This window comes from Rhipicephalus sanguineus, chromosome 1 (assembly GCF_013339695.2).
Source record: "Rhipicephalus sanguineus isolate Rsan-2018 chromosome 1, BIME_Rsan_1.4, whole genome shotgun sequence".
NCBI lineage: Eukaryota > Metazoa > Arthropoda > Arachnida > Ixodida > Ixodidae > Rhipicephalus > Rhipicephalus sanguineus.
The window spans coordinates 86175200-86196402 of NC_051176.1; the positions used below are offsets into that span (position 1 = coordinate 86175200).

A 21203-nucleotide genomic window follows, 5' to 3' on the forward strand; every position below is an offset into this window, starting at 1 on the left:
GCCGCCGCGATTCGAACCTACGAGAAAGCTCTCGCCCTTTCCCTAGCCTTGGCTGTACTACACGCCGGAGAACGCTCCCGACGCTTCTAGAACCCTGGGGAGAGGAGGTAAAAGCGTGCGACGACGATCAGTCTGGCAGGAGTGAAGGAGTCAGTGAGTGAGTGAGGCAGTCGGCCCGGAGATGATGAAGTTATGCTGAGTGTGACCCCGTCTGCCAAAGAAGACGTGTTTATGATGGTGTGCGGCCAGTCGATCGTCGATCTGGAAGAATCGGATGACGACGCCATGTGAGCTGTGATAAGTTACGACGACGGTTGAGCAACGACAGACACCGCTGGAGTTGGTGTGTTTCCTTGAAGAGAAGCATTCAAGTACCGTCCAAGAATTGTGGACTGGATACGCCACTGTATATTCAAAACTTTAACTGTCCTTGAATAGTTGTAATACTTGCGATTGCATTTGCAACGTGCGATCTGTTTGTTTAGTTGCCGTTGTGTAAACGCCATCTGAGTTATATTGTAAAGCTGTAAATGGTGCCAGCCGAGTGTGCATGTGTTCGTGATATTTGTATTGCCTTAACTGAGAATATATCTCGTTTTCGTTTGTGTTATCGACTCTCGGCTCTGACTCGGTCTTTGGACCACAACCGGCGTTCCTGGTGCACCGAAAGGACGAACTCTAAATTGTCCGCGCTTTCGTGGTGCGTTTTCGGAGGGCCTAGACGCCAGCCCTTGCAATCCGCCCGGCAATTGCCAACCCGATGAACGGGATTAGTAACGTCAAGATATACCTGGACACCGCATATGGTGAATCCCGCGCAGAGATGGCATCAACAAGCACATAGCAAACACTGATACGCAATATGCACTCCTTCAAAGTGTCGTGAAAGGCGAAGAGAAATGCGACGAGCGTCGTGTCTTCCCTGTAGCCTGGTCTTTAATTCTCACAGGGCTAGCGGGGAACGGGGTGTGACAGCCAGGCGAGCGTCGGATTTTTCAAAATGGATGGATGCTATGAGCGAGGCTTGGGCTAAAGCCACCACCTCGCGGTGTGTTTGATGACATTACACCTCTCCCATTGGAAACGCGCCGGATAGGATGGTCACAACGGCTCGTTGCCAGAGCTAATTGCAGAGGCAACGCAGTTGCTTTTATTGCGATAGCAATTATATGGACAGTCTCGGCTGGTTTTTGTCCGTCCCCGTCGCCGCCGCCGTCATTCACCGTATATGTATAAGTATATAAGTTCCAAAGAAAATTTATTTAGGAAAATGCTTCCGACGCGCGGAATCGAACCAGGGATCTCTCGCTCAGCAGCCCGTGGCGCTAGCCACTACGCCACGAAACGCCGATCCACGAAACGCCACGAAACGGCGCGCGTTTTATACATACCCTTAACCGCTGGCCGGACTCAGAGACGGCAGGCGCTTATAAGCGTTTCTTAATTGCCAGCGAGATGGCGCGAGGAGCGCAACGAAGGCCACTTCGCTCGCTGCGGCGGCCGCGTTTGCGAAAGGAGCGCGCTGTTCAAACAGAAATAAGTAACAACTGCGACATTTAGTTCGCGCTCGTCATGTGTGTACCTGTTCGTTCGTTTCGTGCGTCCAGCTTTACGTTCCAGCAGTGCACTTCAACAGGGGCGTAGCCAGAAATTTTTTTCGGGAGGGGTTCAACCATACTGTATGTATGTTCGTGCGTGCGTTTGTATGTGCGCGTGTATATATACACAAGCAAAACTTAAAAATTTCGGGGGGGGTTGAGGGCGTTCAACCCCCCCCCCCCGAAATTTTTAAGTTTTGCTTGTGTATATATACACGGGGGGTTCAACCATACTGTATGTATGTTCGTGCGTGCGTTTGTATGTGCGCGTGTATATATACACAAGCAAAACTTAAAAATTTCGGGGGGGGGGGGTTGAACCCCCTCAACCCCCCCCCCCCCCCGGCTACGCCCCTGCACTCCAAGTATCGAGCTGTGACGCATGATAGTTCGCGCTCGTCCTGTGTGCGTTCTTTTCGTGCGTCCTTTGGGCTCGAGCAACGCGCTGGCAATTTCGAACTGCTTTTCGTTCTTCGCGTTACATTCCAATTTGTTGCTATCGCATTCATTGCTTCACCGTTGCGCCGAAACTGACTTTTTTGTCACCGCCCCGTTACAAAGGGGACGCTCATAGCATCCATCCATCCATCCATGCATCCATCCAAGAGCATTGTGAGCAGAAAGTGTGAAAGATAAAAGGTGCGTTCATGTAGGCTCCGTTATGTCTTTGGCGGTAGCTTAGTGGGCTAAACACCCACCAGCATTTGTCGCGTACCTAGAGGTGCTTGGTTCGACTCCTTTATAGTTTTTTTTTCTTTGCCATCTGATGGCGTTCATTTTGCTGACGTACTTCTGGGACGGGAATACGTCATGAAAATTTTGGTTGATGCCGGCATAAAACACTTTCGTGTTAAAACATGCTCAAGTGCGCATTCCTTCACATAGGCTGCACATGCTATTGTGACCCGAGTTTAGCTCCGTCCCGCCGCTGCAACGAGTTGTTGCGATGTTAGGGTTGCGTCGGACCCGGACTCCGTTTTGTAGCTTGACTGAGTGTTGAGGTTGTTGCAGAACGTCGGCCTTCTAATCGTAGCGCCACCAGAAAGACGGATCCATGAGACTGCAACGATTAAATGCCTTTAATGGCGACAATCGAACACAAAAAACTACATGATGATAGTGGTGCACGGACTTCTTGGCGCTAGCTGCGGAGACAGCAGCCCACTATCAATTCCTCTTCTTTGTCGTCTGCTGATCTCCGACATCCTCCGGGGCCTCAAATGTGGTGACATCTAGCTCTAGACTATGTAGCTTCTGCACTGGCCTCTTGACTACTTTGCCTCCCTGTAATCGCACCAACAGGCGCGCACCACTCCGTCGTTTCCTGGGTACACTTCTGGAACCCGGGCTAGTGGCCAGAATAACTTGGGCGTGTTAGGAATGTCCACAATCACGATGTCGCCGACCTTTACGTTTCTTGAGTGATGCGGGGGTGATCGATGAGCAGATGGTAGTTGAAGCAAATACTCATGTTTCCATCGCTTCCAGAAGACTTCCATGATTTTCTGTCGATGTTGAAAACGGCGCTGATAGTCTTTGGCCCCGTGGCTTGTTACTTGTTTTGACAATGTCTTTCCTTCTGGCAACGTCGTCAGTTGCTGGCCGACTAGGAAATGCGCTGGCGTGAGAGCTGCAGTTTCGCTGGCCTGATCATGACAATACGTTAGTGGCCGTGAATTGAGAACCGCTTCAACCTCAGTCAGATGGTTGATAGTTCTTCTGCGCACAGACAGCTTCGGCCTAAAACTTTTCGTAGTGCCGTCTTCACAGTCCCAACCAATCGTTCCCACTAGCCTCCCCACCATGGGGCCGCTTCGACTATGAACTTCCACTGTATCCTTTGGTTTGCAATATAAGCCTGGAAGTCTTCTTTTCGAATAACTTTCCACATTTTTTGTAGCTCCCGAGACGTCCTCTTGAAGGTAAGGGCATTGTCGGAGTAAATGGTACTTGGCAGTCCCCTTCTTGAACTAAAACGCCGGAATGCCAACCTGAAAGCAGGTGACGACATATCCGAGAGCAGTTCCAAGTGCAATGCTCTTGTCACTGCACACGTGAAAAGAACGATGTACATTTTAGAATCGGAGCTCTCGGATGACTTCGCATACAATGGTCCGGCGAAATCATTTCCTGTAGTGTCGAAAGGTTTCGTCTTTTCGACGCGGCAAGCTGGAAGCGGCGGGTACGGCGGCACGGTGGGTCTCGTGCGAAGATGCACGCATGCCAGGCATCGGTTGATTGCTTTCTTTGCCGCTTATCGCGCTCTCGGGATCCAGAAGCGTTCGCGTACGTTGTGTACTGTCGCCGTTACTCCTCCGTGCATGACTCGCCGATGGGCATCGGCAAATACCAGCTCGGTGAAACGGTGTTGACTTGGAAGCAGGAATGGATGCTTCACGTCCCAGCTGTCTCTGAGATTTTCTAGCCTTCCGCCGACGCGTAGAAGCCCGCTTTCGTCGATAAATGGGTGTAGTTGTGCTACCCATGAGTTACTGGGTAAACCTTGTTTTTCTTCTAGCCACCTCCGCTCATCGGGAAACGATTCAGATTGAACTTGGCGGATCCGGTATCTCTCGGCTGCCAAGATTTCTTCAGCAGATATGGCTCCATCTTCCTTAGTCTTGAACCTAACCTTGGACACAAGACGCTGCACCCATGCTGTGATCCGAAGGAGCTTGGTGGTGAGTGATTCCTCTCGAATGACCTCCCTGTGTGGCATGTAGTACGCAGGGCCATCCAGTGATTCGTTGTCAAGTACAACTTCAGCATGGCCGGAAACAATGTACTGACGTATCACTGTATCGTATCTCTCCAGCAATCCTTCTGGCTTCGAGATACGTTTAACAAGATTTCGTAGTCGGGTAAGTGCGACGCTGTAGTTGACTTGTAACAGCTCGATGTCCGGGTTTTTACGTGGCACGGGTACTTGGTACCGTTTTCCTATCTTTGTCATCTTACTCTCGAAAACAGACAAGGTGTCTGCGTGCCTGTGAGTTGCTTCCTTTGGTGCAATTCGCATGGCATCCAACGTCCAAAAGCACTCCAGTATGTTTTGCTCCAATCCTTTGCTTTCTTCAGCTTGCACTCGCAGGACGCAGATCATCACCTCGGATGTTTCGCTTATGAAGCTCGTTTTTGTGACAGGACCTTGGAGCGTCCATCCAAGAGTGGTCTTGACCGCTACCAATCCTTGTGCTTCCGTGCTGCGTATGATGTCGCCGCTCACGATCTTCCACAGTTGATCAGATCCTATGAGCAGGCTAATGCCTTTTTCGCCACACTCTCTAGGCACAGTTTGCTCGTCTGCCAGCCGATAATTTCGCTCTCGCAATTTGGCTGCGAAGGAGCATTCCATAGCCGTGGCAGGGATGTCGTGGCAAATTACTGGCATGGCGATGGCTTCGATGACGTGCTCGTTGTAATCAAACTGGCTACGTAGGCGAACCTCGACGACATTGCACTTTGTCACACGAGAAGGAGCGTCTGATGCAAACGTGTTCACCGCAAGGCAAGTCTCTCTAAGGATTTTTAGTCCCAACCGTGTCACCAGGACTTCCTTAATGAACGTGCGTTGACTGCCTCCGTCGATGATGCCTCTGACATAAGACGTCTCGTTGAAACCGACAATCCAAGAACGGAAGGTCTGTAAGTTGACGGCTTCGTCAAGTTGACAGCTTGTAACGGCAGTCGACCGCGGTGACTCTCCTTTTATTGGCTTAGTAGCAGCAGAGACTATGTTGGGTGACTTTTCGCCTCTTGTCGCACGATAAACTGGGTCGCACATCGTTGTAGCATGCCTGCCTTTGCATGTCACGCACACCAACCTCCGCCGGCACTCGTTTGCGAGGTGGCCCTTCATAGTACATCGATAGCACCGCATAAATTTAGCCAGCCGGTTCTTTTTTTCTGAGATGGTCAAGGTAGCGCTGCATGCCTCGGTTTCATGCCTCTCAGACTTGCAAAAGAAACATTTGTTGCGTACTTGCTTCGATTCTTCGGATGCATGTAGGACCGATGACAACGGCACATGCTTTCTGTTGTTCCCGCTGCCTTTGCTAGAGGAAATCGATGGAGCACATTGCTCTCTCGTTTCGAGCTCTATCTATGTATACCGCAAGAGCTGCTCAAGGTTTTCGCAAGGCGTTGTGGTTGGCTTTCCTGAAGCAGCGCGTCCCGTGCCTAGTGCTTCCTCCTGGAGACGTCTATGGCGGTAGAACGCCACGATGATTTCTTGTGGCAGGGATTGAAGCATAACGTCGTAGAGCATCGCCGAAAAACTGCTAGTTGGGACGTCTAGCACATTGAGGCAGCGGACATTAAGCTGGACTGCGTCGTAAAGCCTTCGCAACTCCCTTGTATCTGATGGAGAGGTCACGGGCTGCAGTTCACGAAGCGCTCTGAAGTGCTGCTGTACGATCCTGCTCTTGTCCCCGAACCTCTGCTTCAGCAGCTGGATAGCACTTTCATAACACGCTTCCGTGGTTGGTAGTCCGGAAATTGCGGCTGCTGCTTCACCTGCCAAATAGTTGTGTAGGTAATGAAATTTATCCGTCGTGCTCAGAGTTAGATTCGTGTGGACGGCTCCGTTGAATCTCTCCCAAAACGACGTCCATTGACACAAGTCCCCATGAAACGGCTTCATGGTTAGCGTTGGAAGGCGAGGTCCCAAGCTCTGGAATGCAGCTGTCGCTGGGGCAGGCGGCGTGTTGAGCGTCGTCGAAGGAGAAGTCTGTCGCGTGTTACCGAGGCTCAGATCTTCAAGCCGGCACCGTAGGCGCGTCAGGCTCTCGAGTGCCTGGTCGTCATAATTCGCCGCAGACTCGTACTCCCTCTCAAGTTCCTCTACCGGAATCACTTCCTCGAGCTTGGCATTGATCTTCCGAAGCTCGTCACGGCTTGCGACGAGCTTATCGATAACCTTGCTTAACGCTGTTCGGTCGTTGCAGTCACTCTCCAACAACGTTGTCGCCTCATTCATTACTTTCGTTGACTGAGTTCGCCTAGCAGCACGTTTCGCTTTCAGGCGGTCCATGTCTGCTTAGGATCACGGCTTACTTGTTCATAAGGTAGCCGGCTCCGCTCGTTACTTCCCTGGGTGCGGTTCCAATGATGATCAGGTTGCTCCGGCTGCGGTTTCTAGTAGAAACTCATCGTCGCCGTCGCTCGTTGTCCACGTCGTTGGATCCGCTCGTTATCCCGCGTTTCGGCACCATATGTTGCGGAACGTCGGCCTTCTATTCTTAGCGCCGCCAGAAAGACAGATCCATGAGACTGCAACGATTAAATGCCTTTAATGGCGACAATCGAACACAAAAAAGTACATGTTGATAGTGGTGCACGGACTTCTTGGCGCTAGCTGCAGAGACAGCAGCCCACTATCAAATCCTTTTCTTTGTCGTCTGCTGATCTCCGACAGAGGTTGAGGAACTGATGCTCGCAAGTTGGGAAAACGAAAACAAACAAGTTTACTGGCACTTTTTTGTACACTTATTTACATAGTGAAAAAGTAAGAGTTCAGCGACGAGCGAACAGGATGAGCCATTAACCCAGGGCCCAGAGCGTCTTGTCTCACTCAGCACCATCTTTATAACCCTTCAGGCTGGCTCCTCCTTCTTGGTTGTAGCCAATCGCACACACAATGCGACCCACCAGAGGCCAGTCAATTACACTGTCGCAGACGGGTCGTTGCACTCATTGAGGCAGCGAAGTTCCTGCGGTCAGTGACCTTCAACGTAGGGCCAGCCGAGAGAACAGGATGCCGGCGAGTTGCTCCGCCTCTCCCCACAAGGGCAGGAAAGGGTTTACGGCGACTTATAATTGCTGTTGTGAAGACATCCGAGACAGGTCGGCAGAGTAGCATCCCAAATGAGCCATAGTGGCCCATTGTAAAGGCGGTGCCAGCTTTGACGTCGCTACGCTGTCCATCGGAGCTCGCACGATTCTCTTCCCTTTGTGGGGTTCTTCCCGCCGCGGAGAGCCCGTTTCTGGAAAGGTCAAGGTGTCACGAGTCGTGGGAACGAATCTCCAGTCCACTCTCATAGACAACGCGTCGCCAGTGATGGTCAGTCATGAAAGTGCACTGACTGATATTTCCTTTTCTACCGTGTTCCCAACACGTGCCCAGCAACTATTTCTGTTGGGCTTCTTTTCCATCGTCTTCTACAATTCAGTCTAGCATATAGCAGCTCATATAGACATCTTATTGGAATATGATATGTGGACATTCCAACGCGTTCAACGCTTGGAAGAAAAAACAATTTCGGTGATATCTGGAGCAGAATGCCGATTTTCTAGACGATGTTTCAATACTAAGAACATCCCAGGTTCGTCCGATTTTTGAAGTATTGAGGTCATAAAAGGTATTAGATCAAGACCTGAAGTAGTAATCGTAGGTCTCGTGCTTTTATTGCGTAATATTGTGGCAGAAGTTGGTTTACCAACAGAACGCGCGCAGTGTCACAACGCTCACGGGAACACATGAACAGATTACGACACATGAACACGTATCAAGAGGTGAAAAATCCTTGTATACCAGGTGTCGCCGGAGCCAACGTGCGGTCTCGTCCTCTTTAAGACTGCAACAGCCTACCTTAGTAGTAGTAGTAGTAGTAGTAATAGTAGTAGTAGTAGTAGTAGTAGTAGTAGTAGTAGTAGTAGTAGTAGCAGTAGTAGTAGCAGTAGTACTAGTAGTAGTATTGCGTGCATATCGGACACAAACAAACGACTAAGTTTCATTGAAGGGAAGCTAGAATCCTCTGCCTAAACAGCGGAGTGGATTGACGAGCCTTAAGTAACGGTAGCGTTGTGGGAGTACAAGATTAGATTGATGAGCGGGCGAACAAGATAGATGCGCTTGAAAGTTGCAGTCGACTTAACAAGTTGATTCTTAATTGAGTTCGTGAATTTGAAACCGAATGCGTGAACTTCCTCCGGGCCGCTGTTCTACCCGATAGCTTTTGTTATGGGCATGGAAGTTAATAGCACTGAGCGTATCCATCAGCAAAATTCTCATTTTTCATCCATAGATCAGGCAAAAACAGAAACAACAATAACAAAAAAACGGAGAACAAAACTCGGCCTTGCATCATCCGGCAGCATGAATTCATCGAAAAAGTAAAACTATACTCTGCAAAGCCTCCGAACTAAAGGGCTCAAATATCTCGGTGACAGAAGGCTTCTCGCCCTGTATAAGAGCTGTACGAAGGTGGCTATGGTGTACCGTAAATAACAGTAGAAAACGAGGCGACAAAATTTTTGTAAAGTATGACAAGCTTGTTCTGAACAGGTATGTCCAAGTACTCGCAGCATAATTCGGAACACGGACAGGCGGCCACTCGCCGGCGCAGCACTCCAGTGGAGTGTGTGAGTCAGAACTTTATTGTGGTCCAAAAGTGGCAGAAGCTGAACGCGACTGGAGGTCCCGCTAGCTCAGCCAGGTGGCTCCATCCAGGAAGGTGCCGGAAGCTGGAGCCTCTCGGCGATGTCCCGGGCCCTCTGGACTGGCAGGAGTTGGTTGCTGAGCTCCTCGCTGCGCATGGCAGCCTCCCAGGAGGGTTTGTCTGGTAATCCTGACCCCGAATTAAAGGGGCACAACCAGATCATATGTTCGAAATTGCAGTGCACGTGATTACAGTGCTGACAGTGAGGTGAAATGCCTGGGTCGATTCTGCTAAGCATGGCTGGAGTGATGTACGTTTTTGTCTGTAGTTGTCGTAGTGTGACCGCTTGCGCTTTATTCAATTTAGGGTGTGGAGGGGGGAAGAGCCTGCGCCCTAGTTTGTAAGCTGAGGTGATCTCGTGGAATGATATTAATGGATCCATGAAGTCCATGCATCCCCGCTCACGTAACGTCTGAGGTGGCCGGTCACCGCCGCGGGTAGCTAGTTCGCGCGCTAGCTGGTGAGCCCTCTCGTTAGGGTTGCTGGTTGGGGAGGATGAGATGTTACCCATGTGGGCCGGGAACCATATGATGTGTGGTAGGGGATCTTCCCCTTCGTTAGCCCCAGTAGTCGTCTTATTCACAATGCTTGCGGCTGCGATGGAGACGAAGCCGGATGAAAATTATCTGATGGCAGTTTCGCGAGTCTGAAAAGATGGTGACGTCCCTTCTTCGTTCTTGCAGAGATACCGCATAGCCAGTTCCTCGGCTTCCTGAGTGAAGCCGGTGACCACCGTGGCCGCGTTGACTAGTGATCCCTAGGCGTTGACGACTGTGACGACATATGCGTACTTCTTCCAGTATTTGGCTCTAAAAACAAAGAGGGCGGTTGAGCTGAAACGCTCGATCTTCCCCAAGATGGTCTCGGCTCTTGCTTTTCTTCGCCCTTCATTGTGCACGGGATGGATATTCCTGGGGACCGGGTCGACGCATATGGCCCCTCTTATCGCCGAGGAGATCTTGTCTTTCTCGGGGGGCATGAACAGGGTTTGCAGCCCTGCCTCCAGGAGACATTGAGGACGAAGGCCTCTTTCACCACAACATGGTGGGCTTCCGGAAATCTTTGTAGTGGAACAATACAGGCATGGTCTCCCTAGCAAGCAAACCTCGCTCCCAGTGCTCTTGGAATGGCGTTGCTTTGTACCAAAAGGATTGTGTTAGGTGCATCTTGGCGTTTTGACATAAAGGCTGGACGGGTGGGGTCCGTGGCCCGCTGTTTATGCGCGCGCGTTCGGGCATGCGCGCTTGCGCGTACGAGTGCTCGGGCGCCTTTTATCATGTTTAACGCGACAACGTTAAAGAGATCGTATCGCAGAAATTCCTGTGTCGGTGTCGGCGTCGTTGGTTGTGAGCGAAAGGTCAGCGTTGTGCGTGACCGAAAAATCGAGAAAGATGCAAATGGAATACATACGAAAAAATTGGCCGCGTATCTGCGTGCTTCGCTGCAAATGTCGTGTAAAGACGATAGAAGAGGCGCTGTGTGAGATATGGACGCCATCTGGCAATACGTCGGGAAACATTAGTGCTGTGTTGCGTGCTAGTAGTCCCGGCGCAGCAGCAGGCGAAGACCGGCGGTGACCAACGCGACCGGCGAGGACGCCAGCCAGCCCGAAAACGCGGTTTGGCGCGAAGCGCTGAAGCAGAGAAACGTCCGCACTCAACGAGTACTCTCCACACACTCTTTTATTTACACGTCGCCTGTGTAAAACAGGAACGCCAGAGCGGCGCCCACAACCGGCAGCCTGAAGGCCGCCCACAACGCTGCTTTTTCATTTTTTAAATATTTTTTTCACCTTCTTGGCCCTCTCAAAACTAGTTTTTCAACACCAACCCATGGCATTCGTACAGTGCAATACAGAACCGAAACCGAAACACAACAATGAGCTCGTGCGAAGGACACGGAGGAAGGCAAATTTCAGCGCAGTCGCATTTTCAGCTTTGTTGAAACAGCGCTCACTAGACGACGACGAAGTAAAAGAAGGCACAGGACAGGCAGCGCCTGTCCTGTGCCTTCTTTTACTTCGTCGTCGTCTAGTGAGAGCTGTTTCAACAAAGATGAACGCATACCAACTCGCTCAAGCTTCCATTGTTATGCATTTTCAGCGCAGCTTAAGAAACTAGGGTCCTTAAAATTACGTATGTATGCATTTTCTATTAAAGGAACATGCCACCTAATACTTACCTAGTGATGTTGCACCTCAGATATGCATGATATTTACTTTTTGATCGACAACGTTCACAAGTATGAACAGCCGTACCAGTTCAAGACGGCTGGCCTTTGGGCAAGTGGTTCAACTTTGGCCGAGTGGCTGAATCGAGGGACGTGCCGACAAACAGGAAGACAGAGAGACAGAAAGACAGACCAACATTTCTGCGTTTAAGTTCCCCAAGAAAGACTATCGTCTTTAAAAATCGTAGGAGTCTCCGTAACGCATGTAATATTGCGTGGCAAAAACGTAGAACCGTTTATAACAGCGGAGCTGTTTAAGATCGCCGTAATTTGTCTGTCGCAAACAGAAATGATGATCATCATGAATTTGCACGCACTCTCTTCGTCCTCTTCTTCATCGTCGTCGTCATCTTCTGCTGCTTCGCTCCCAGAACACGTGCGGCGATTTCTCCGGCGAGGGATACATGGGGGACAGAACGAGTACAGAGGGAGAGAAAGAAAGAGGGCAAGAGAAAGAGAGAAAGAAAGAAAGAAAAAGTTTACAGCATATCCACGGGTGAATGATGAAGAGCTTGGGTGAAGCTCCTGAAGCAATCATGGTTACACCATGAAATGTTCAGTGGTTTCGCCCAGCAGTAATGAAAGCGATACGCCGCTTTGATTACTGCACGCCATCTAGCGTGCAAGGTGCCGCTGCTTTTTCTCTCTTTTTGTCTTTTTTTTCTTTTCTTTCTTTCTTTCTCTTTTTCTTTTTTTTTGCACACATATTGCACACATCTCTATGGGACAGCGCCATCTAGTATATCGTCACCCAACTGCAGTTTGCAGTTGGGTGACGGATGGGACAGTGCCATGGGACAGGGCCATCTATTGAATGATACGGGAGACGCAACGGCGGGGGCACGCCGCATGGAGCGACGACCGACCAGGTGATGCTATAAGGAGCTTCGCCCCTAAAAGAAAAATTCTTGGCGAGGCGGGATTCGAACCCGCATTCCCACGATCCTAAGGCGAGCATCGTAACCAGTCGGCTATCCAGGCACGCTAGCAGAACATCATAGTCTTATATACTATAGTATAGCAAGATGATGGGAAAGAGAAGTAAGGGTGAGGAGGAGAGGTGTGAGGGTGAAGAGGAGGGAAGAGAGCAAAGCATAGCATGGAAAGAATGAGAAATAGAGAAGTAGGCAAAGAAGTGAGGGTGAGGACTAGAGATGTGAGGTGACGAAGAGGGAAAGGTGGACGGAGTAGGGTAAAGCATAGCATAGCCAGAATGGGCAAGAGATAAACAGAGAGAAACAAATGAAGAAAGAGAAAGAGTGAAAGAGAGAGAAAGGAATAGAGAGCGCGATAGAAAGAAATAGGAAGCAAGCGAGAAATAGGAGAGAGAGAGAGAAAGCAAGGGAAGAAATAGGAAGAAAAATACAAAGAGCAGGAAAGAGAAAGAAATGGAGAGAGAAAAAATTCGGCAGATCCCACGTACCGTGGGAATCGATGTTATGCGAAGCATGCGCGGGATGGTGACTGTGGCGCAATTTTTCGTATTCAGCGAAACGTTACGGAATGACGCTAGAGAAATGTGGAAGTGGTATACGCACACTCATATGTTGAAGAGTCGCATGTGTATTATGTAACCAGTCATTTACAGTTGCGTAACGATGCGAACAGCAACATGGGTGTTACCAACACCAGACGCGGTGAGCTGATATGTAGTACTTATATTCTTCAATACTGGATAACGCGAATCCGAATATGACAAAGAAGGAACACAGATGCACAGGACAGGTGTTACTTGCAACTAAGCTTCATATAGGAAAGTTTCTCTAGATATATGGTAAGCAGCCGAGTGGCACGCGCTGGCCCACAGCAGGTACGTTACAGTCACAGTTACAGTTGTTACAGTTGCGTTACAGTTGTTATGCTTATACTTGTCCGTTATGACGGAGAACGCGCGCACCTTTGCGTATGTGTAGGAGGGGTTCTTGACACTTCTTGATCAATGTCATCATCACCGGGAATAATGAGCACCAGTTTGATCGCGGCTACAGGGGGTCTAAGTGTAGTGAAGTGCGAGGTATAGTGCAGCTGGTGGAAATCCTGGATGCCTCTTACGATGAAATGATCTATGATGCATCCTGTCCTGGACGTGGCAACGAGGTCTTGTGATGCCCTGTCCACATCCAAGCCGTCTTTCATGCAGTAGAAGGACCAGACGTTGTTGGGTCTTGATAAGTCAATGTTGAAGGCACCGGTAATGATGAGCGGCCTGGTTCTCTCGACCGATTTATTGTATGGAAGCATTCACCCCGGTTTTTTTGTAATCCACGTAGTCCACGTTGCGGACAACGTGGTCGAGCGGATGGTAGTTGAGCGCCTTCCAGGGGTGTCCTGTCTTCAGCTCCCTCACTTTCCTTGCGTCGGCCGCGGTGGTGTAGCGGTTACGGTGCTCGGCTGCTGACCCGAACGTCGCGGGTTCGATTCCGGCCGCGGCGGCCGCATTTCCATGGAGGCAAAATGCTAGATGCCCGTGCACTGTGCGATCTCGGTGCACGTTAAAGAATGCCAGATGGTCAAAATTTCTGGAGTCCTTAGCTGTGGCGTCTCTCATACTCATATCGTGGTTTTCGGACATAAAACCCCAACAGTTATTTTTATTATCACTTTCCTTGCGTGTCAAAGTGTGTGTTCGCCGTCACTGTGTTGGTTGAACTCTGATATGTGGGTATGTGCGACACGTGACTGAGAGAAAGGGTTTCACGACGTAAGCGACAGGTATTTTGCTTTATTCATGTCATGACCAGTGAATCGTGTTCGCCATACACTGATCCCCTGCTATGCCATTTTTTTGGTATATTACAAGTTATGGAGACGACCAAGAGAGCGCCGAGACGTAGGCGGCTAGATAGATAGATAGATAGATAGATAGATAGATAGATAGATAGATAGATAGATAGATAGATAGATAGATAGATAGATAGATAGATAGATAGATATAAACGGCCAAAGTGCCTGAGGTTCGCTAAGAAATGCAGTGGCCACTCGTCGCCGTGATCACCCTCGCGCGTTGCCTCATTCACCGGACTTATCTTGGTGGCTAGGCGGTACTGCGGTCTCCTGGGCAATTGAACCTGACTATTGGGGTAGCGACCACCACCCAATTCACCTCGGTTTACATTCGGGAGGAACTGGCCGCCTTCGCCGGCCTTGTCGAGTGGTGGATTGGGATCAGTACAGGGTAGTTTCAGAAAACACTATCTCTCGCTCTCTTTCGGATCCTTCAGATTGTTTAAGTGCGGCACTAGCTCAAGCAACACGTGTGTCATGGGTGGCTGAATCGCGACCTGCTCCAGATTTGCAGCTTCTGCGTCTATGGGCCTCGCGCCGTCAAGCAGAAGTAGCGTCAAAACGTGACCCTACAGCAAGTGCCATTCGGTTGGAAGCCCAACGCCTTCAAGCAGCAGCTCGCCGCCACGAACGCCGCCTGGAACGCGGCCGTTGGATGGACTGGTGCTCCTCACTTGGGCCTTCGGCGTCCAATGCCTCTATATGGCGCACCTTCCGAGCCATGGAACGCGGTCGGCGGCCTCCTGACCCCGCAGCCTGCGCCCTGTTAGCCTCTGGCCAGACTCCAGCAGCATTCGCCGATATCGTCGCCTACACGTTCTTTCCTGCGTTAGACATGGCACCGCCTCCATTCACTGCTCAGAACTGCTTGCCAGCATATGCAGGTACACTTCCTACGCTCGCCGATATATAGGGCATACAGGCTGACTTCACTATGGCCGAATTCTTATCAGCAATAGACCAATAAAAACCGAGCAAAGCACCCGGGCCGGATGGCATACCTTATGAACTTTACAAAAACACTGAAGGCAAGGTTCTACATGTCCTGTTAGAGACCATAAACAAAGCTTGGTCTACATCAGCCATTCCTGACTCTTGGCGGCATGCAGAAATGGTTGCCATTCCCAAACCAGGAAAGCCTCCAGGAAATATCGCACACATGCGCCCGATAGCTCTCACTTCAACATTGGGTAAACTGACAGAGCGTATGCTAGCGACACGCATCACGTGGTGGCTCGAGAGATACTCCTGGTATCACCCTGGCCAAATTGGGTTCCGTCCGCATCTGGGCACTGAGGATGGCCTCGCTTACCTCTCATCCATGGTTCTTGTTGGAGGTCGCTCTCGACGGATTCGCACCATTCTGTCTATGGACATTCGCAAAGCATATGATCATGTGAGCAATGATGCTATTGTGGAAATTCTTCACTGGCTCCAATTCCCCAGTCGAGTCTGCGCGTTTGTGAAAGCCTTTCTGCACGATCGCAGCTTTTCCATTCGCCTAGCAGGTCAACAAGTTGGACGGTTTGTTTCCAATAGAGGTGTTCCACAGGGATCTGTGCTAGCACCAGTTCTTTTTAACGTGGCCCTCCTCCCACTGGGATGGAAGCTGGCGCTAATACACCACGCAAAATACATCATGTATGCAGATGACATCACCCTTTGGTCAGTGCACCCTGAAATCAGCTGTCAAGAACAAGCTTTGCAAGAGGCCCTCGACATAACTCATAACTGGTGCACCCAGATTGGGCTAGAAATCTCCAAAGAAAAAACGAAGTTTATGTCGGTTGCGAACAAGTATGGACGTCGTATACTGGGAGTTCGGCCTCTGCAGTTAATTTTGGATCAGCAGCCGCTACATGAAACTTCGAATCTCCGTGTGCTTGGCCTGGAAATTCACGCCACCGGATCTGCAGGACCTTGGGTCAAAAGTGCCAAACAGCAGGCATCAGAAACTATCCATCTCATACGACGGATTGCGAAGAAATCTGGTGGCGCTAACTCCAACATGGCTCGCCTCCTTGTCCGTTCGATATTGCAACCGAGGCTCGTCTACCGCGCCCAGTTTCATCACTTCACGCTGGCAGAGTGGGCACGTCTAGAGGCGATTAACCACGAAGCCATGCGGGCCATAACTGGACTGCCACGTATCACTCCGTTAACAGTACTGCAGCAGGAGTCCCAACTAAATACCATTGACGAGTTAGTACACCAGCGTCGCTGTGCGCGCAACCTCAAGCCATCAACGTTCTGTTCGGTTGCTGCATTGGCGCGGTACATGGGCCAAGAAGTTCACCATTCCCCTTCAGAGACGAGCATTATTGCCCCGTGGAACAAAATGCAACTCACTGAAAACAAACCTCTTGGTCGCCTTTACAACCCGGTTCCACGCCAGGCGAACGCCCAAGTTTCCCGATTGCTTCGTGCCGATCACCAAGATACCGCCACTCTCGTCGCCTATACTGATGCCAGTGTGAGTGGCACCACCATTCACACCGCTCTTGTATGTCCATCAATACCAGAGGCTTGCCAGACATGCTCGTATTTTGCGGATCCCGCACCACCGGCTCACCTTGCTGAGCTGGCTGCCATACGTGACGGATTGGCAGCACTGATACCTTTTCTTATACCTGACAGATGCTCTCAGCTCCTCATTCGTACGGACTCGACGCAAGCTATCCACGATATACGACGAGTGTATCGGTGTACGTCACTCTCGGATAGTATTCACCATCTTGCTGCCTCCGCATCTGTGCGGATACGTGTTCAGTGGGTGCCTCGGGCCGCTTTGCCGGACCTTGTCAAAGCTGATTTGGCAACCCACCCACAAGTCACACCGCACCCACTACCGTATTTTCCTGAGGATGCTCAAGGACAGATGCTACGGGAAAAAGAAAGCCTCCGACGTACCACACGAGCTCTTATACCTCCGTGTGGGTCAGACCTCCCTGGTGGTTTAACCCGCCGAGAGGAGGTTACGTTGCGGAGGCTTCGTGTTGGGGTTGCACTTACCCCATCCGTGACCACCCTTTGGGCGCAAAAGTACCGCGGCCCGTATGGTACATCGTGCCCATTTTGCGACGCTCCAATCAGCGATGTAACTGTCACACACCTATTGTGGACATGCACGGGTCTACAATTAAGCCGTCGTCGTCACCTACGTGCAACAGGCCTCAGGCCTGGCCGACCACCCGACCTTGACCGCTGGATTAGTGGACCTCACCACCGCTCGTTACTGGACTTCATACCCGAAGCAAATTTATATGTGTATTTCTGAATAAATATTATGCCTAAGGGCAGACTTTCGAAAAAAAATGCTTCGCATTTAATAAATACATAGAAATAGAGGCAGAAAAAAAAGGCAAAAATAAACGGGAGGAAAAGGAAGAAAGAAAGAGAAAACTAAAGAGAAACAAGGATGGCCGCCCCGCTCCGCACTTCCTTCAGACGAAGCTGCCTTAACACGAATATTAGCTATACAAATGAATCAAGACTGGTGTTGAAAGTACAAACCGTTGCCGAGTCATATCCGCAATTTCACCATAAGACACTTCAGAAAATAATTGTAAATATTCGTACAGGGGTGCTGAAAGAACTTTTATTCCACAATATTGTACTTCGGCAAAGACGCTCCTTCAACCTCGCAACTTTTTGAGGGAAATACGAATTGATTTAGGCTACCTTTGCATGATCGTGAATCTGTCAGTCCTATCCGAAGCAGTAATTCCAATCACGACTTGCCCCGTTCACTACTTTCTCTTCAACTCTTGGAGGTCCTTCCAACCCTCGTGCGCCTCCCCTGTCTAGTTGACGACCGGCTGCTCGGAACCTTCCTCGCCTTCACGCGCCTTCCTCCGTGGCTGGAGGACGCGTGACTACGGGTGTGGCGACGCTTCTTGCCGCGCTTCGAAGGCATGCTCGTGACCGAGGAAGAGCTTCCAGAGCGGGCATGGTGGTGGCTCTCGCTGTACCTCTTCTTTCTTTCCTGGCTTCTTTCCGACCCTGTGGCCGAGCTTGCACGGCGTCGGGCTTTACGCATGCGTCTGCTGTGACGACTGAGGGATGAGTGTCCTGATCTACCGCGGCTCACTTTCCTTCTGGCACTGCGACGCTTTGGAGCCTCGCTAGCCGTATCGTTGATGGTGCTTGAGGAGGAGCTTCTGGCGCGCTTCCTACGGCTCACTCTGCGGGCTTTAGTTGCGACAGCCTTGCTAGATGACAGGTTTTCGCTAGCGGGCTGCGTTGCATCTGCTGTCTTCCGCAACTTCCGAGCCGCCGTCATCGCTACGGGATTCGACGCCAGCGGCTCAACCGACACGCCCTTGGGCGGTCGACCGCGTGGCCGCTTGGAAGCCGGATCCTCGTTGGAAGGTCCAGCGGCATTGTCCGCGGCAGCAGCCTGGCGTTTCGCTCGCCCTGCCTTTGGCGGATCCTCGTCGCCCTCCGTCGGCTTCTTCGGCATGGCTGCGTTGCTCCGGGTCCCGTCCCACCCTCAGTCGTCGATACCGTGCAGCCCGCTGTGCTCCTCAGTGTTGCCGCTCGCCGGCAAGCGGGCTCCAGGAGACGGCTTTGGTGAGGGCGCGCGAGATCCCGGACAGTGCAGCCAGCCGAACTGAACAGATGCCGCTGACTGAGACTGCGTTCGGTTCTCGTGCACCGCGTGCGTGTATTTCTTCTTCCTCGTCTCGTGGAGATCTTTAGAGCATTTTAGTTCCCAACGTAATGTGCAATGTTAATAAAAGGGCCGCCAAGTTTACTTGTCAAAATGCGTGTTATTTTTACAATAGACGGTATTTAGTATTGTCCGACGATTTGAATTCGGATGCCAAAAATTCACATAATTGATAACGGGCATTTAGTAATAATTCATGTGCAGCTAGTGTAAACACATGGCTTGTTCACGCTGCCAGGAAATGGACGAATTGACACAGAAGAAGACACACTGGGTGAAGCGCGTACCGTGTTTGTGTCGAAAGAGTTTACTCTTTCGACACAAACAACTGAATATCGGAGAACTCGTACATACGAGGAAGTAGATATGTACAGGACCGAGCGCCTAACATGCAGATATAAGAGCCCGATGTAAAAAAGAAAATTGACGTGAGAGCCACGTTCATTGATGCTGACTGATGCGTGTTTTTATTCCGGCGCCGTCGTAATCATTGCTCAACCTCTTGGCAATGCTTCTTGTCATGATTTGAAGACATTTGTTAAATAGATCACACCTTCCTACGACGACGTCACGTGCACTCTGACGGCAGTATCTTGACAGCTTCTCTTAATGCGACTTACTACGTGTATGCATATACCACTTTATGACGGCGGGTAATGTAAACAGGGGCCTTTGGATATGAACACAACCAAGTAATTGACGCAAGTTATAAGAGTAATAATAACACTTGGTTGTGTTCTTCGACTCGTCAAACTGCCGATTTAAGGGCAAGCGTTCGTGTTCAAAATAATAACGAACGGAGAAAAAATACAAAAGTCATCGGTATTTTGGTGAGGCATGTTAACGCGATAGCGTTAAAGAGCTCGTTTCGCAGAAATTCTGGTGTCGGCGTCGATGTCGGCGTCGGTGTCGTTGATGTGGACGAAAAATCGGCGTTGTCCGTGAGCGAGAATTTGAGATAGACGCAAATAAACCAATAATAAAAAATCTGCGGCCCGAGTGAGAATCAAACCCAGGCCTTCCGCGTGGAAAGCAGGTGTTCTACTCCAGAGCCACGCGAGTGCTTGAAAGTGCTTCGTAAAAAACTGCTATATATAACAATTTCATGTAGTGGAAGGAGTATTCTTAATGCATATAATATTGCGTGGCAGAAGCGCAGAATCGCGCCAGGTGTTGAAACATGGGAATTGTGCAACGAGTGGGTGATTTAAAGTCCCACCCATTACGAAGTGCTCAGACATATTTACTCATGATAATCCGCAAAAGCACCAACAAAGTGCGTAGGTTCGCGTGTTGCCTTGCGGACGCGTAGTAGTGGGCTTCCTCTTCCTTACTCTTCTGGTTGCTTCCTCTTTCTTTTTTCTTTTCTCTCTCTCTCTCTCTCTATTTCTTTTTCTATCTTTCTTTGATTCTCTTTATTTCACACTGTCTCTCTCTTTCTACGTTTGTTTCTCTCCATTTTTCTCTTGCTCATTCTGGCTATGCTATGCTTTACTCTCTCCCGCCCTCCTTTCACTCCTCCTCACCTCACATTTCTCCTCACCCTCGCTTTCTTTTCCCACCCCCTTGCTATAATATACTATACATACAGCTCTGCTAGCGTGCCTGGATCGCGGAGTGCACGTCTTAGGATCGTGGGAACGCGGGTTCGAATCCCGCCTAGCCAAGACTTTTTTGTTTCTATCTTTGTTTCTCTCTCTCTTGCCCTCTTTCTTTTTCTCTCTCTGCACTCGTTCTCTCCCCCATCAGGCTACTGCATCCCGCACCGGAAAAATCGCCGCACGTGTTCTGGGAGAGAAGCAGAAGACGAAGAAAACGACGATGATGAAGAAGAGGATGAAGAGAGCGCATGCCGGTTCATGACGATGATCATTTCTGTTTCCGACAGGAAAAGCACGGCGAGCTTAAACAGCTGCGCTGTTAAAGACTTAGAGGCCGCTTGAGCTTCGAATTCTAGAGTAGAATGCGACAGCGTAATCGAACCCTGTGCGCATCGCCTCACTTGCTAGCCTGACTTCGGGTTCTTGGTGGATGCCTCAACCATGCCGCAAGTAAACGAACGTCTGTACGCGTAAAATTGACTGTTTCAAACAATCCTTGAATGCCTACTGCAAGTACATTGCGAAGTGCCCACCCACTACGCCATAATTCTTCCTTTTGCGAATCGGCGAAGGGCCCACTATGTGTCCGTAAGGCAACACGCAGCTGCTCACTTTGTTGATGCCGTTGCTGATGACGATTATTAAATATGTCTGAGCGCTTTGTAATGGGTGGGCCTTTAGAGCACCCACTCCTTGCTTAATTCACTTTTTTTTTCTACTTCTGGCGCGATTCTACGCTTCTGCCACGAAATATTACATGCGTTATGGAGGCTCCTCCCACTACATGAGACTCATATAGTGTTTTTTTTTTCTGAAGAGGATTCAAGCAATGCAGTAGCTGTGTGGTAGAACACATGCTTGCCACGCAGCAGGCCTGGGT

General features: G+C 50.2%; 2 protein-coding genes across 2 annotated transcripts; both read right to left on the reverse strand.

The window, feature by feature from the left end:
* Positions 1–3852: 3852 nt before the first annotated feature.
* On the reverse strand, positions 3853–5382 carry LOC119405253 (uncharacterized). The gene has a single exon (XM_037672102.1). It carries the CDS (start codon positions 5380–5382, stop codon positions 3853–3855), a length of 1530 nt encoding a protein of 509 aa, XP_037528030.1.
* A 318-nt stretch (positions 5383–5700) lies between these two features.
* LOC119405342 (uncharacterized) lies at positions 5701–6630 on the reverse strand. The gene has a single exon (XM_037672212.1). The coding sequence runs from the start codon at positions 6628–6630 to the stop codon at positions 5701–5703; it is 930 nt and encodes a 309-aa protein (XP_037528140.1).
* Positions 6631–21203: the final 14573 nt, after the last annotated feature.